The sequence below is a fragment of the Rhipicephalus sanguineus genome, chromosome 4 (genome assembly GCF_013339695.2).
Source record: "Rhipicephalus sanguineus isolate Rsan-2018 chromosome 4, BIME_Rsan_1.4, whole genome shotgun sequence".
In the NCBI taxonomy this organism is placed as follows: domain Eukaryota; kingdom Metazoa; phylum Arthropoda; class Arachnida; order Ixodida; family Ixodidae; genus Rhipicephalus; species Rhipicephalus sanguineus.
Genome location: NC_051179.1, coordinates 166369497 through 166385450, shown reverse-complemented (window position 1 = coordinate 166385450; position 15954 = coordinate 166369497). Strand labels below are relative to the sequence as shown.

Here is a 15954-nt window from a genome sequence, read left to right as displayed (position 1 = left end):
TGGACGTCTGGTACGCCTCCCAGATTTCTACAGCTCCTGAGGGCTCTGCACTCCGCGGGGGGGGGGGGGGATGATGTGGCGACACACTGCGCACAAACCGGCGCAGTCTCCGCCTCTTCACTCGCTAGCCCCGCGTGACACGGCTGCATGCTACACCACGTCTCCGATAAGGGACAGCGGCACCGCAGCGTTACCGGAGGCTTATGTCATCGACGTTGGCTTTAAAACCAAGCTTCCAAGCTCGGAAGTCATCATTTCTTCGCTACCCGACTGAGCGCAGCGTCGCTATGCTCGCACCGCTGCTGCTACTACGCTAATAAACAGTCGTTATGTTTTATGTTGGGATGCGTCCTTCCATTGACACGGCATCCCACACTCATGTGCGCCATTCACTGCATGCTGCTCAACTGTAATCGGCTGGGAAGCTTATTCAAGCGCACAATAACTTTTTCTTCCCCTGCCCTGCGCTCTCTGACGTGGTAAATAAAATGATTCGTTGATTGATTGATTTTTTAGCATTATTCGTCGCTACAATATTTGCAAGCCAGTATAAACTTTGGTGCCTACTTTGTTTTCAGTCAATGAGAAATGGCTGTTAGCGAACAAAAGTGCAACTGAAACGGAACAAAATAATATTGTGAGCGAGGACAATTGCATACCGTATACGGTGTCCACAACTCTCCTGTCGGAGGCAGTTTGCAAGGCCAATTACGCCACTGGGCCCAGTGTCGGCAGAGAGTAGCCAGATGTTTTCTTCGGCACGCTTAGCGTCCAGCACTTTATCCTTGAGGGGCGGCACCCACTCAAATCCGGGGCTCTCCACTTTGTGCAACTTGTGTTTTGTAGCATCGAAGTTCGCCGATCTCTTTCGCAAAAGCATTAAGCTCGACAAGAAATTAGACTTGAGACTTACGGTCACGAAGCCATGGGCTTTGAAAGCGGATACAACCTCCCTGTCGGAAAATACTTGGAAGTTCGCATTCCCGGCTGACGACAAGAACTCCTCTGCTGCAGTAAGTGCCGTTCGATGCGACAGGAGCACGAAGCATCGTTCTCGGCAATGTGAATACAGTTCTTCAGCCAAAAGAGCTGGGTTCTTCGATGCACCAGTCATTCCACTGACTATGATAACTAAGCCATAATCTAGAAATCCGCTCTTAGATACAGTACACAGGTCGCCCGTCATTACTGTGACACCCGTGGGAATCTTGTGTCCCGAAAGACATGTTGGAAAAGGATGTGCCACGGTGTATTCGGTCTCCAAGTGTGTACTGTACAGGGAAAGCAAGGAAATTACCCATGGTGCCAGAAGCAAACAATTTTCACTGGACGCCACCTCTAAAATTCGGACTTTTGAATAGCTTGTGTTCTCTAGTACTATGTCAAGAAGGTGTCTTAATGGATTCTCTTGGAATAGAGCTGTGCTGAGACAGTCATTGTTTAGGAAACTCTTGTGATCTTCCAATGCGGCACGCACGCTGGCGGCAAATGAAGAAAACTTGGCAGATTCCTCAATGGCAGCCAAAACAATGAGAAGACCACTGTTTTCCAGAAAAGTGGGAAAGCGCGGTTTTTGAGCCCGCTCATTCAGCTCCCACGCGTCGCCTTTGTTGGGAAAATGTTGCTGCGTCTCGTAACTACGACAGTTCACGATGCGCGAGGTGATGGCCTCGCAGAACTCAACATAATCCTTCAAGGACGCTTCCCGGTCGCGCATCGCTTGCTCATTGTCTTCGTAGGGAATGAAACGGTACGCTTCAATCAGGGGAGTCTGTTGCAAGGCGGGCCTCTGGGCGACGCTTACATGGAGACCTCGAATCACGGCACCCCCGGCACGGCACGTGTTCTGGTCGTGGTTGTAGACAACGTCCACACCTGCAAAGATAAGCATAGGCGTGCGCAGGGCTCCACATAAGGCGGGCAAAGTTTTATCGCAGCCCCCCCCCCTTACCAAACCAGATGAGCTAGAAATATGAACATACAGACATATGCGTGACATTTTCTTATGCACCAGGCACAAAACACACAGACGTACCTAGTCTCACCTTCCCTTAGTATTCAGTTATACACAGTAAAAGCTCGTTAAGTCGGACTCGGTTAATTAGAACTTACAGTTAATTCGAACTGACGCCCTGGACCCGGCATAGCCCTGTGTATGTCTATGGGGGAACGCTCCTGATAATTCGAACGCGTCTGTATCTACAACGGTTAACTGAAACTGGGAGCACCTGCTTTTCGTCGCTCCTCGCAGAAGTCGGCGCAGAGTGATCACAATATGTTGTAAAACCAAACTAAGGTAAGTTTCCTATATGATGCACAACAACGAAGCTACAGAATATTTAGCAGACGAGATTTCGGACGCTGCTCTGGAGCTCCTCGGCAAGCTACAAACGATGCTCATGGATTTGCGACTGAAGAAACGCAAGCCAATTCAAATTACTGATTACTTTTTATTTTTTATTTTGATTGCGTTAACTCTGTCAGGTAAATAAACGTGTTTTGGAGCATAAATAGCGCCATAGGTTTCGACATTAAGGCTCACTGCTCCCATGAATCGATGTCGGTGCTTGTTTCTGGCATATCACGGTCTGATCAATTAATTCTATTGGCTGTTAAAGCTGCATGAATATGATTTTTGAAATCACCTGCCACAAAGGTGTAGTAGCGTGTTCGCGATAACGGGTCCGGAGATGGCTTCTTTTGGTTCTGCCCGCGCAGTTTCGCGCAAGGACCGTTCATTTTAGCGCCCACCCACTAAATGGAACTCCGCTTAATTCGAACACCCTTATAGTCCCCTTCGAATTATCGAGCTTTCGCTGCATTACTCTACAGGCCTCAGAGGAGCGTCGAGTTAGCAGGGGGTTCACAGAAAAATGACAAAAAATAAGGCATAAAAGGAAGACGAAACAGAGAAATTGTTATATTAGAAGGAAGGAAGAAACACTATAAGCAATTGTAGTATTAAACAAAACAAAAACATCGTTAAAGAAAGTGAAGAGAACATATCACGTTGGAAGCGTTCACGCAGTTTGGCAGGATTTTTTAACGAAACAATATCACCTGGAAGTATAATAAAAAATTGGGCGAGTTGGTGTTGGTTCATAATGAAACGGTGGCGCGAATAAAACGGTACACAAGAAAACATCATCCTGTGTAAATCTTTTCTTGTGTGCCGTTTTATTCGCGTCCCCGTTTCATTATGGATCACATGAAAGGAATTCCATAGTGCAATGGCGCGCGGCCATGCAGAATTATTGAGTGACTGTGTGCGGCCAAAAATTCGCCTGAAACTGAGATGATTATGAAGTCGACTAGATGTGCGTGAAGGAATTTCAAGCGAGAGACGACTGTACCACGAGGTATAGTAGCATATATGAAAAAGGCACAGCAGGCCAACACAGCGACGGGAATCGAAATTAGTAAGGAAAATATTGCGTTTATTTTGGGTAATGCTGGAATGACAATTCTAATTAGAAGATATAAAGCACGAGTTTTGATGGATTCCAGTTGATCTATTATGTATTTTTGATGAGGAGACCAGATTGATGAAGCATATTTTAGTTGTGGGCGAACAAGCGTTTCGTGTTGCCGAATGGTAAGTGGAGAATGATGCCCACGTAAAAGTCCCAATGTTCTCTTAGTTTTAGCACATATCTTCTCGGCGTGAGTACACCAGGCAAGATTAGTACAATGATAAACACCTAGCAGATGCACGGCGAATTTTAGCTGAGAAGATTGGTTAAAGAATGTACCGATTTCCTAGGAGTGACAGTGCGCAGCATTTAGATGTGTTATGTGCCATGTGCCGATGGTCGCACCTCTCATTTATTAGGTGAAGGCCTTTTTGTAAAGTCACGTGGTCTTTTTCGCAGTAATTGTTCTATATGTTGCGCAATAATTCAAGAAATGTTGCGTACAGAAGAAATTTTAGTGGTCAAATAAATAGTATCACTAAGGAAAAGAAGAGGGATTGGTACACTGCCCTGGGGCACATCTGACGTTACAAATGACGTAGTGAAGTTTAAGTTCACAAATGCAAAACTGCTGTTGATTACATGACAATTGCGAAGCTAATCTTAATGAATCAGTCCTAAGTGCAGTTAGTTTAGCTATCAGGCGACAGTGAACAACTCGGTCAAAGGCTTTTCGCATAATGAATAAAGATGCTGTCAATAATATTGTTATCATTCATGCCGTAAGGTAAATCTGACGTAAATTCCAATTGCTCAGTATCACAAAGCAGCACTTTCGGAAGCCATGTTGATTGTGAAAGAAGAAATTATTTGACTCAAGATGGCTGTATATATGGGAGGCAATGATGTATTCGAGAAGCTTGCAACGAATGCATAGTAGCGAAATGGGGTGGTAGTTACCTGGTGAGTGTCTGTTGTCATCTTTATGTACCTAAATTACCTTAGCTATTTCCAGTCAGCGTGAAGCAGGCCAGTAGGTAAGGACTGCTGAGAAATGGTGTATAAAAATCTACTGGACATAATGTGTTAAATGCCTAGACACCTTTAAATCGCGTATAAGTTTTGATACGCCTTCAACACTAATATCTACTGGAGACATGACTCAAGGTCGTAGACACACGGGACGTAAGAATATTCCTCATCAGTAAAAACAGTGAAACAAGACGAATTGACAGCTGAAGCACACTGTGACTCAGAGACAGAAACGTTATCAGCGTTACCTATTGTAACAATATTACTGCCACGGTCAGGAGAATTAGCTCGCCAAAACTTTTTAGGGCGAATTTGTAAAAGTGAACACAAGTCAGCGTAACAATATTTCCTTTTCGCTTCAGTTATAGGAAGTCAGTAAGAGTTTATCCAATCTATATATTTAGACATGACAATAGACATGACAGCCGCTTAGCAGAAGCATATAACCTGTTCTTTGACCGCGAAAGCTGTTATGAGATCACATAAACAGCAATTTTTTGAGCCGTAGTTGCCCGCCGCTGCCGCCGCCGCCGCTCTTCGTAACCGCTATCGCGCGAAATAGAAAAAAAACGCTATACGAAAAAATAACCTGGGCCCTCTGCGTGGGAGCCCAGTATTCAACCTCAGAGCCATGCCGGTGTTTGAAGCTGCCTTGCAAAAAGACCCAATAGAGGCTTTATGTCGAGAAGGAGCCACATTACCATATGTAATATAGCGTGTTTGAAGAGTGAAATAACAACCAGGCGTCACACAACGCGAATTTTGTAACTAGGTGTCCCACAATGCGAAATGTGCAACAAGTGGGTTGTTGAATGCTTGTAACCCAGTACAAAGGGTTCTGCCATAATTCTTCACCCTCATCGGGCATAGCATCGACAAAGCGCACATAATGCCTCACAATTGTTCAGTGTGTACTACGGCTCTCTGCAGAATGTCGAAAAATGGCATAGTGCCTGTTTACCTACTTCACAAATATTATTATAATTTATAGCGTAGTGGGTAACTCGCACATGCACTTCCATTGGTGGCCAAGCAAGCCCATAAGACCCCCATAATCCATTTCCCCAGGGTCTCTACAAAGTTCATTCCCTTTCCCTTCCTCTCTCTCACGTTAACGTATGTTATATAGAGTGGTGGGAGAGAGTAATAACGATCGGGCGTCACACATTACGAATTACGTAACTAGTGGGTCGTTTGAAGCTTCCAACCCATAGAAAGGCCTCAGCCATAATCCTTCATCATCATCTGCCGTCGCATCAACAAAGTGCACATAATGCCTTACAGATCTGTAGCTGGTACCACGCGTCTCTGCAGAATGACGAATAATGGCGTAGTGCGTGCTTCCCAACTTCCCAGCACCCGCGTCGACGCCCGTTTCAACCGGGTCAACGCCGTGCGCACCGCTGCTGCTTCGCATCCCATCAGGGTTCCCTTCGGGGAGATCGCCCAAGAGAGAGAGAGAAAAAACATTTATATGGTCCGGAGGGAAGAGCATGAGATGTTTACACATCCAACTCATGGCTAGTCCCATGTCGGACCGGGGAGGCCGAGCCTCTCCGCCATCTCACGGGCCTTCCGGACAGCCATGAGCTGGACGTCGTAGCTGGGGTCGTTGATAGCAGCGGTCCACCAGGATTCTTGACTGTAGTCCTGCAACGCACGGCATCGCCAGAGCATGTGTTTCAACGAGCTAACGTCACCGCAGTCTGGGCATGTTGAATCTATCTCCGCATGTATCCTACTCATGAAGCTCCTTGAAGGATACGAGTCCGTTTGGAGCATTCTCAGCGTGATAGATTGTGCTCTACCGAGTTTGTGGTGAGGGGATGAAAACACCCGTCTAATCCCCCTGTAGTGCGAGGTAATCTCGTGAAAGGTGACTAGTGAACAGCTGAACTCGAGCTGTTGCGAACCATTAGAGGGGCCCACATCGCCGCGGCATACGAATCCTCGCGCACGATTATGTGCGATTTCGTTGGGGTTCGGTTGGCCCGGTATTACGTCCAGACCCAGGTGAGCCGGAAACCATACAATGTGGTGAATTACGTCCTGCAAGGGCCTGCCGTTCAGTACCCTCGCGGCCTCTCTTGAGATTAGACCCGACTGACGGCAGCTCGTGAGTCAGTGTAAACGGTGGTGCGTTTTCGATCCAGTAGTGCCATAGCCACAGCTACTTGTTCAGCTGCTTCTGCCATTGATGTGCGAAGTGAGGCTGACGAGAGAAGGTCTCCTTCGTGGTCGACTATAGCGACGGAAAATCTGCAAGCGTTTTCGTGAAGGGCCGCGTCTACGAAGGCTTCTGTACCTACTGGGTTCTTCAGGAGTGCTTTTGCCCTCGCAAGCCTTCGACCCTTATTGAATTGTGGATGGACGTTTCTTGGGAATGGGTCAACAATGAAGGATTCCCTGACTTGACTGTCTAGTTGAATAGCCTCGCCTTTGTTAATGCCGGGTTGCAGGCCTGCGGCAAGTAGCAGGTCCCTTCCTGTTTTAGTTCCAGATAATCTGATAATTTGTGCCATCCTTTGTGCTTCTGCTAGCTCCTCCACGGTATTATGGATCCCTAACTTCTTATGGATCCCTAACAGCTTCCGTATTGGTTGTAATTGGTATACCGAGCACTTTCTTGATACTTTTGCGCATGAGTGTATCTTTCTTACTCTTTTCTGATTTTGTGCAATTAAGAGCCGATACTGTGTAGTTGACGTGGCTCATAAGGAACGCATGATGAACCCTAAGCAGCATGTCCTCCCCTATTCCACCTTTCCTACCGGAAACTCTGATGATTAGCCTAATGACGTTTTCCGTCTTGTGGTTAGATGAGCTATGGCCCTGGCATTACATCCTTTTGCATCTTAACGAGACCCAAGATCTTAATCGAATCAACTCGTGGGATGTCGTATCTGTCTTTGTTGTGGATAGTGATGGGTATTTGATTAAGGGGGGTTAAACCCCTAGCTCCCCGTCGTGCTTGTCTATACAGCAGGAGCTCTGATTTCTCCGGAGAGAGTGCAAGTCCTGTGTCAGCCAGGAAAGACTCAGTCGCATCCAGAGCTTCTTGGAGGGCTTGCTCCACAGTAGCCTCTGAACCCCCTGGACACCTTATTGTTATATCGTCCGCGTGGCCGATGTGGGGTACTGCTGCAAGCTTGCTCGATAGTTTGCTCATAGATTGTCCAAGTTTTTTTTATAAGAAGAGGTGATATTCTGATATTCAGTAATTGCGGTTGGAAACCAATACATCCTATGGCAAAGTACATCGTCGACATGCAGAACCAACTGGCCCTCTACTGAACTGAACCAATCTATCCTGGTCCGACCACATTAGGGCAATCTCTGCCAGCGCGTCGAAATCACTGGGTTTCTTGAGACGTAACTTGAAAGCTGCACCACCAAGCATTCGCAAATTATCTTAGTTAACACTGGTTCGCCCTCAACTAGAATATGCCTGTTCGATTTGGTATCCCCATCAAAAATACTTAATTGATTCATTCGAAAGAATCCAGAATAGAGCAAGCCGCTTCATTGCCAATAACTACAGTCCGCATTCCAGCATGTCACAAATAAAACAGGAACTTTCACTCCCGCTCTTGAACACTCGCCGCGACTTTGCCTTGCTGTCATTCTTTCACAAAATTACACTTTCCTCCCGAATCACCATTACTGGTCTGCAAAAACCATATCTTACTTCACGTAGACTACACAATCATCTTAGCTATGCCCGTGTATACGGCTCAACAAACGCGTTCAATCACTCCGCACTTCCACGTGCTATCCGTCTATGGAACAGCTTGCCTGACGACATTGCATCCCAGACAAACTTTGATACATTCCGTCACATCTTATCAAGCCACTTCACAAACCTCAGCAAGTAGATGCCGTATCATAATTCATTGGTGCGTATTGGTCCGTTTTTGCGATTGCCACATCAATGTGCGCGAGGATTCTGCCTTGTGTCCGCTGCATGCGCGGGAAATGCAGTTTCGTTCACGGTTACCATGCGTGAATCTTTTATACATGAACTTTTGTACATGTTGATGCTTGTTGTTTGACTTATTATTTTGGAATTGTTTCTTTCGTATTTTTTCCAGTTTGGAGGTGTATATATCTATTGACCCCCTTAGTCAATTGTTCCTTTGTATTTTTTTTCTAGTTTGACGTATATATATCTATTGCCCCCCTTAGCCAACTGTTTCTTTTGTATTTTTTTCCAGTTTGAAGTGTATATATGTATTGCCCCCCTTACTCAATGCCCCCCATGGGGCCTCTAAGGTACTTTGAAATAAATATATTAATTAATTATTTAAGTGCGCTAACACGCTAGCTCTTCGGCTGCGTTATAAAAAGTTTTGCATTAATCTATTTCGTACGACAATTGACACATATGAACCTACGAAAAACCATCTGGAATAGTAATAAGAATCTCCGGGATATTGCGAGGCACGCCGTAGCGGGGTGCTTCGGATTAGTTTGGACTGCCCGAAGTTCCGCAACGTGCACCTGAACGTAAAAGCATAAAGCTGGGCTTCTTCGAACTTCCAGTTTTCATGCACTTCCAGCCATTCAAGGAAACTGAAAACCAATGGAAGTGGAAATGCCGAGGACAGATAGGACGCTATACGAACACGCTTGCTTGAATGTCCTAACTGTGCTGCACCACTCCTATTTTCTTATTTTCCAACTTTCTTTGGGCACTAAAAATGCATGAAACACCTAAATCTACATACATGAATGCTATTGCATTTCGCCCCCATCAAGATGCACGCGCCATGCCCGGGAATCTAATCCGCGACCTCAAGCTTAGCAGCGCGACACTTGAGCCTGCTAAGCTACCACAACACTTGGTGCTAGAAAAAAAGACTAATTTCACAGGCACGCTAATAACAGTGAAGAGAAATGGCAGGAAGAACGTGTTTTCAATCGTTCCACGTGATGAGCTAGCTAAATATACTCTGATCTCATCACAAGCGCTTGCAATATAACGGAATTATTGGACAAGGAACACGTCACACGGATTAAGGCAGCCGAAAGATTCGGCCATGAATATATTTCAAGTCGCGTGACATCCGTTTGGATCATGTTTACATACAGTACAGAAACTTGCGGCAGAATTTGGCTGGTGTCAATTCTCATTGTCGAAGCGATGGCTACCCCGATGCCATAGGTGACCTGACGACGCTTCCTCAGCGTTATGAAATCGCACCAAGAGTATCAACGCTGTGGCTTGCAAAAAAGTTCTTAAGGAAACCGACAGGGTGGTAGAAGTGTGCCAAGGGCCCGAGGAAACTTGCTTGCACGTCAGATATTATTAACGCCGATCTGTTTCGTCTGGTTAGGCATGCACGTCTGGTGTACTGATGAAGATCATAGGGCTTCCGCTTATGTCAGTTTACGTTTATCCTCTGTATGTATGCGTTTAGCTGACGTCACTCGAGCGTGCGCGCGCGCGCGCGCGTGTTTTTGTGTGTGTGCGTGGATGACGTCACACTGGAAGTTCGGATCCTCAGCCCAATCGAATCCGTTGTGTTGTAGCCAATGAAATGCTATTTACACTTAAAATGGTCACTCACCTATATCTCCAACTGTCTTGGACACATCGACCTGAATATTTGGGTCTATTCTGCAGGACTCAATTCTTACTGGTGTCACAAAATTGCGGAGCGGTTCAGACAGGATAGCGAACTGAATCATTGCGTCAATGAAGCAAAGCCAGTTGTCTCTCCACTGAAGTTTCCCGTATGGCTCTGAGGAGAATACAAAAAAAAGTAGTTTGGGCACAGCAGTATTGTACCACTAGCTCACACAAGACAGCAACTCTTATTTTAGTTATGTAAGGCTGGTGCAAGGGCTCGTGCTATACGTCAGATCGGTAATCTCGACCACTATTTACACTAAGCATGCTTTCGAATGACACAACGTATATCAATAATAAATTATGCGCCAATTTCGTACTCCTTGTTCGTTATATTTGTCGGTGCCTAGTTTTAAAGGCTACTTAACAGCCATTCATCCTCGCAATCAAACTATCATCCTACTAGTACACGCAACGCTGACGCATGGCTGACACCGCGCTTTCGTACAAAGTACAATAAATCCAATATCACCTTCCATTCATGGTACGCAAGTACCACTTTATAGAGGCGATGAAAATTGTCACAAACTTTTGTTCGGATGCAGGCCACATTCACGTCGTAGATCAGGTTTACTACTTCATCTTCTTCATGCATCGCTTGCTTCTAAATGCGAAGCATTTCTTGGTGAACGAAAATCAGTTTGACCTTTTCTATCTATCTATCTATCTATCTATCTATCTATCTATCTATCTATCTATCTATCTATCTATCTATCTATCTATCTATCTATCTATCTATCTATCTATCTATCTATCTATCTATCTATCTATCTATCTATCTATCTATCTATATGAATTTGGTCGCATAAGTAGTTTTGTGGATTCCTCTTAACAGCACTACGGCACCACTATTCTTGGTGCAGATTTATAGATTTGCAAACGTTATGCTTCAAACTCGTGAGCTTTGAAAATTTCTAAAAAAAATTCGAGATTCTAAATCCAAAAAGGCGTCTCATGACCACGTATAATTTATTTTCTGCATTCATTTTATTTAAATTGATCCAGCAGCTCCATGGAAGGTATTTGTGCGACTCACATACATTACAACTAAATGGGGTAATCAAAGTTGACTCGCAGCAAACGCTTCCTCTTGCAAACCATGCGCTCATCTTATGCAGGCGTTATCGCGATATTACAGCAGCAATACTGTTGGTGGTCCAGTAGTACGAGACATCGAATCATTGGTACAAATAATCAAAGCACACCTGAACAAAGTGCACATTTTGACTACACGAAGTATTGTGTTAGAGACTGAATAGGACTTACTCTGCACGTCAGCTTTGAGAATACCTCGAAATGCTCCAATGTATTCATATCCACGGAGCCTGAGCTCCTTGTACACATCTGCACCATCCAGGTCATAATCAACCATCTCGGCCGGCCTTCCAGGTGGGCCTCTGTCAAGCACGTTCTCGTCTTTCTTGGCCATGCGCACACGACCCGTTGCCACCACGTTCCCATCGTGGCCAACTTCAAACTCACCCGACAGAGGCAAGACACTCACTGAGAGACGAACAGGCCCTGCACACACAGTGCGAGGTCAGTATCTCAAGCAAAGGTAATCACCTGCATTAAATGCCCTTCAGTGAATTACTATCGTAAGAGGCTATAATTGGCTCATTCTAACGGCTGATTAATAAATGGGCTGGTCAGGTAACAGGACACGACACAAGTGTATGATGCATACAGTAAGACCGACCGCTGAATGATCGTGCACTGCGCGCCATGTTTCTGCGTCTCTTGTCATCTGGAGTCTTGCTTCACGACTCGCGTATTTAGTAATCCGTCATTGGTGGTTTTAGTTTTGGTCATTCCATTTTCTCATCTTTCTTCAGGCGTTTGCTGTAGTCGTATAGTTACACCTCCTTCCATTCATGAAAAGAATTCGTAAAATCGTTCTGACAGGCAATCGGGACGACGGGCTGCAGATAACTTGTAAACTTCTAACTTGAACTATTGCTCAAGTACATTTAGTTGCATTTCTATGTTCCGTCTGGCTTTCGTCGCTGCCGATAAGTGTTAAAGGTGCACGATTCGTGCTCTTTATTTGAATTCAGGAAGATAGTTGCGTCCTGCTGCCATTATTTGCTTTAATCATTGCATCTTGCAGTGCGCTTAGACATTTGTTAAAATGTACTTATTGCATTCAAATGCGCAAGCCTTTTGCTGGGACATTCAGAGTTTGTTCACTACGCTTTTATTCCATATACCTAACGACTCTATTCAAAAGCTCGCAAGTACAACTGTACAATTGTAATTCTGATTTTTTTTCTAGATAAACTATATTCGTATTTTAGAAAAGGATTTACAAACAGGATCGGAGCTCTGTCAAGATGATAGCTGCAGCTTTTTTCGGTCCCCACAAAACTTCTCACAAAGAAGGAGAGAGAGAGACAACTTTATTAAAATAAGGCTGCTTGATTTCTGTAGGTGTAGTTCCTCTTCCAATGCCCCACTGGCTATCGCGGCTCGCCGAGCGCTGAAGGTTCGGCAGTTGGCTTTCCGAGTTTAGTTCGGAGAGCCGGGCCTTCGGCGACCATTTCATAATTCTATCCTTAATTAGGGGTGAGACGGCGTGTGCAGGTCTCTGCGTGCACTGGTATTATGTGTTCGAGTGCCGGGATGGAGTCGCATCACGGACATTTATAATTGCCACCGTGTTTTTCGGGAGATGTCTTGTGAGGTCTATGTATGTATGGGTAGGTGTTTGCATTTGGCGCTAGCCTATCGCCTGTCACCTGTTGAGTTTAGGATCATTCGGGATCACCTCTCGCCTGTTGAGGGAGACGGCTTTCCGAAGCATAAGCATAGGCGACCGCAGTGTTCTTTAGGAAGGGGGGGGGGGGGGGCAAGATTCAACGCAACGAACCTCCCCTCCTCCGCATGTAGGTCAAGTACGAGAGAAAACGAGCTCCGCAATGGATGAAAAAAAAAAAAAACACGGTTGATCCCTCTGTCATAGGAATCGGTACAACACGAATGTGAAACGTACGTAGTTGAGCGTTTAGTGTGCATTATTTCGCCCTAAGCGCGAAGGAATGAGTGCTACAGCAACAAATTGTAATGTAACGCGAAGAACCGCAAGTAGCTCGAAAGTAGCAATGCGCTGCTCAGGCAGAAAGGGCGCACGGAACGAACGTACACAGGATGAGCGCGAACTGTCACAGTTGTAATTTATTTCTGTGTTTGCGGCGCGCTCCTTTCGCAAAAGCGGCCGCCGCAGTGAGCGAAATGCCCTCGTGCTTCCAACGCAAACTTGCGGTGAGAGCACAAGACGTACACACCACCGCCATTACGAGATAAGCCCGCGTACGAGCGACCAGGCCCTGTAGAGGCACGCACTCATCCGCGTGAGCCCACGATCTTCAAACCGCGCTCCTCGAGCCCTTCGCGCCGTCTCGCTGGTGATAACGAAAACACGCTGATGTACCACCGGTGTACCACCAAACGGTGTATATAGATAGCTCGCCGTTAGCATGAAAAAGAACGTGCCGTCTGTGGCCGAATCGTTTCGTGCCCGGCGCTGCGGAGCAAGGGGTCGTAAGTTCGACTCCCGGGGACGGAACTCTTTCTTTGCCAGCACTGTCCTTATATTTTACAACCTCATATCAGTGACGGAAATACGTCAGTAGAGCCGTGCTGGACGCCGGCATTAAAAAACTTTTGTATTAAAATGTAAATTAAGCGAAGACGTGCTTTTCACAACGGCCTGCCATTGGTCTCCGGCTTTCGGGCGAAAGGTGGGAAATGAGGAGCTCTTTAGACGAAACATCAGGGCTTCTTTGTCGTCACTATCGTCAAAAACGTTGCGTAGCCACAGCGATGCGAAGAAAAAATAATTTGATATGTCCGACTCAGTAAAGGTATGAGGGAGAATTGCCCCCCCCCCCCCACACACACACACACCCGTGCGCACCCAATAGGTTTGCGCGCGGGAGACCTACGTCAGTGAAGTGCGCGTTTATATCCCCTTTGCGAAGGGTGGCAGCTGGGTCTTGTCGCCGTTTCGCGTGATAGTGTGGGGTCATGTTACATGGGATGGGGTGTCGTCTCCGAAGAACTGAGTCGTTAAGGGGTAACGACAGCACGGAACGCCTGTGTTTTCTGGCGTTGAGTCCTTGGCGCTGGGCCGTGAGTGTGGACGCGGCGTGTTCCTCGAATGTGTTTGTCATGCCCTGCCCGTTGATGCGCTCTGCGCTCGCTTTTTTGGATTGACCGAGTGGCGCTTCGCAGGCAATCAGGATTAAAAGTCATATCAAGAAACAACCTCGAAACGAAAAAGAAACATCTGCCTGTATATTCTGCTCTTTCGTATATTTTTTGTATGGTCGTTTCCTTGCATTATAGTGTGCGTTTGCCGACTTTGGAGTCATAACATTAATTTCCATCCCACGGATGCCTACGATGGTGAACTGAGAAAACAGTAACAAAAAAAAAAACACTGCTTACCTGTCGCTGCTCCACAACCTTATCCCTACTCTAATGCGAATATACTTGATATTTGCCCTCATTTGCAAGAGTGGTATGAAGAATCACGAGATTTCTATTTGTTCACTAGTTGACATAAGTCGAAAAAAAAGAACACTTGTATTCCGCGATGTGACGCAGCACTTACCACTTGAGGGAAGCACTATTTCTCGATGTATCGTAATATTTTCCAAGATAACCGGCATGTGGTCGTGAAGCATGCCGCAGCGTTTGGCCATAGCCTTCCAAGCAAGAAGAATGTGTCCACTCGCAGGAAACAGCAGACGGCCGTCTGCCATGTGGCCGCTTAAGAACCTGTCCACTTCGTTGGACTCTAGGTCGACTTCTACGATCTCCTCTGAAGCCTGCGTGTAAAATAGGGAATTGCTCACAAATGAAAGGAGAAAAGACATTATTAAACTTCGCCATCGCTGCATACTATGGAATTCATCGAGAGAATAAGTACCTTACATACCTATATTCTAGTTGAATATACTGTCATGTAAAGGTGATGATGAGAACAAGTATATAATAATCCGGGTGCGCCTGCACTATACAATCACAAAAATTCTGCTGACTACTTAGTAAAAACAAAATTGAGTTTTCATTATATTAACGTAAGTTATTAGGACCCATCTTAAATGTGCTAGGAAAGGTGTGCGAGAAACATTCTTATACTAAATGTTTCATACGGAACCGCTTTGCTATGTAACTTAGATATAACGTTTTCCTTGTTTAGGCTTCCCTAATTTTTTTTTTTACTCTTACTAATCAGCAGTTGATCGGAGCTATAAGTGGGAATAGTGTGAATAGCGGAGGTGCCTTGTGCAACTGTACAATACGTATGAAGCGTTGCTGTGCTGGACATGTCCTTGGTTCCGGTGATCCGTTAATGCAAAAATCGTAATACGTTTACGGGTAAGTTAAAACTCCGCAGTGATATGCTCACCATCGTGCGAAGGCTTCTTATTAAGCTTATTGTAATCAGATGGCAACCCGCTAGCTGGTCGGCAAGCAAAGCAGCGACCTATTCAATTGAAAAAGCGACAAGCAAGAACCGCTATCCGCGATGTGTATTAAGAGCTGTCATGTTAAGCAGCTAAAGCAACGTCATTAGGTTGTTTCGGAATGAAACTAAATACCTTGAGCAAGACGTACAGAACATTTGTCATAATAAGAGACATTTAATTCAAATGAAGCAAAAGTGGTTGGAGCTAATAAATCTTCAAGCCAACACTTATGTATAATGTAGCACTAAACGAGCGCTACATTATATATTTACCGCAAAATGCCGAGCAAGCGTTCCCCAATAAGGTGAAGGATAATCCGACCAGATCTGGCGGAGGGGGGGCGGGGGCGCTTGCTCGATCCCGGACCGAAATTCAAGGTTGCAGCGGGGGAGCCGCTAAA

At 45.6% G+C, this 15954-nt stretch overlaps 1 protein-coding gene across 1 annotated transcript in view; it reads right to left on the bottom strand.

Moving 5' to 3' along the window:
* The window catches only part of LOC119391817 (fatty acid synthase), a 168891-nt gene that overhangs the window by 57307 nt on the left and 95630 nt on the right, over window positions 1-15954 (bottom strand). The window contains exons 12-15 of the mRNA XM_037659466.2: window positions 14693-14909; window positions 11344-11598; window positions 10016-10189; window positions 660-1875 (exon numbers count right to left, since the gene is read on the bottom strand). Coding sequence (XP_037515394.1) covers window positions 660-1875; window positions 10016-10189; window positions 11344-11598; window positions 14693-14909 — 1862 coding nt within the window. The remainder of the gene's footprint in view (window positions 1-659; window positions 1876-10015; window positions 10190-11343; window positions 11599-14692; window positions 14910-15954) is intronic.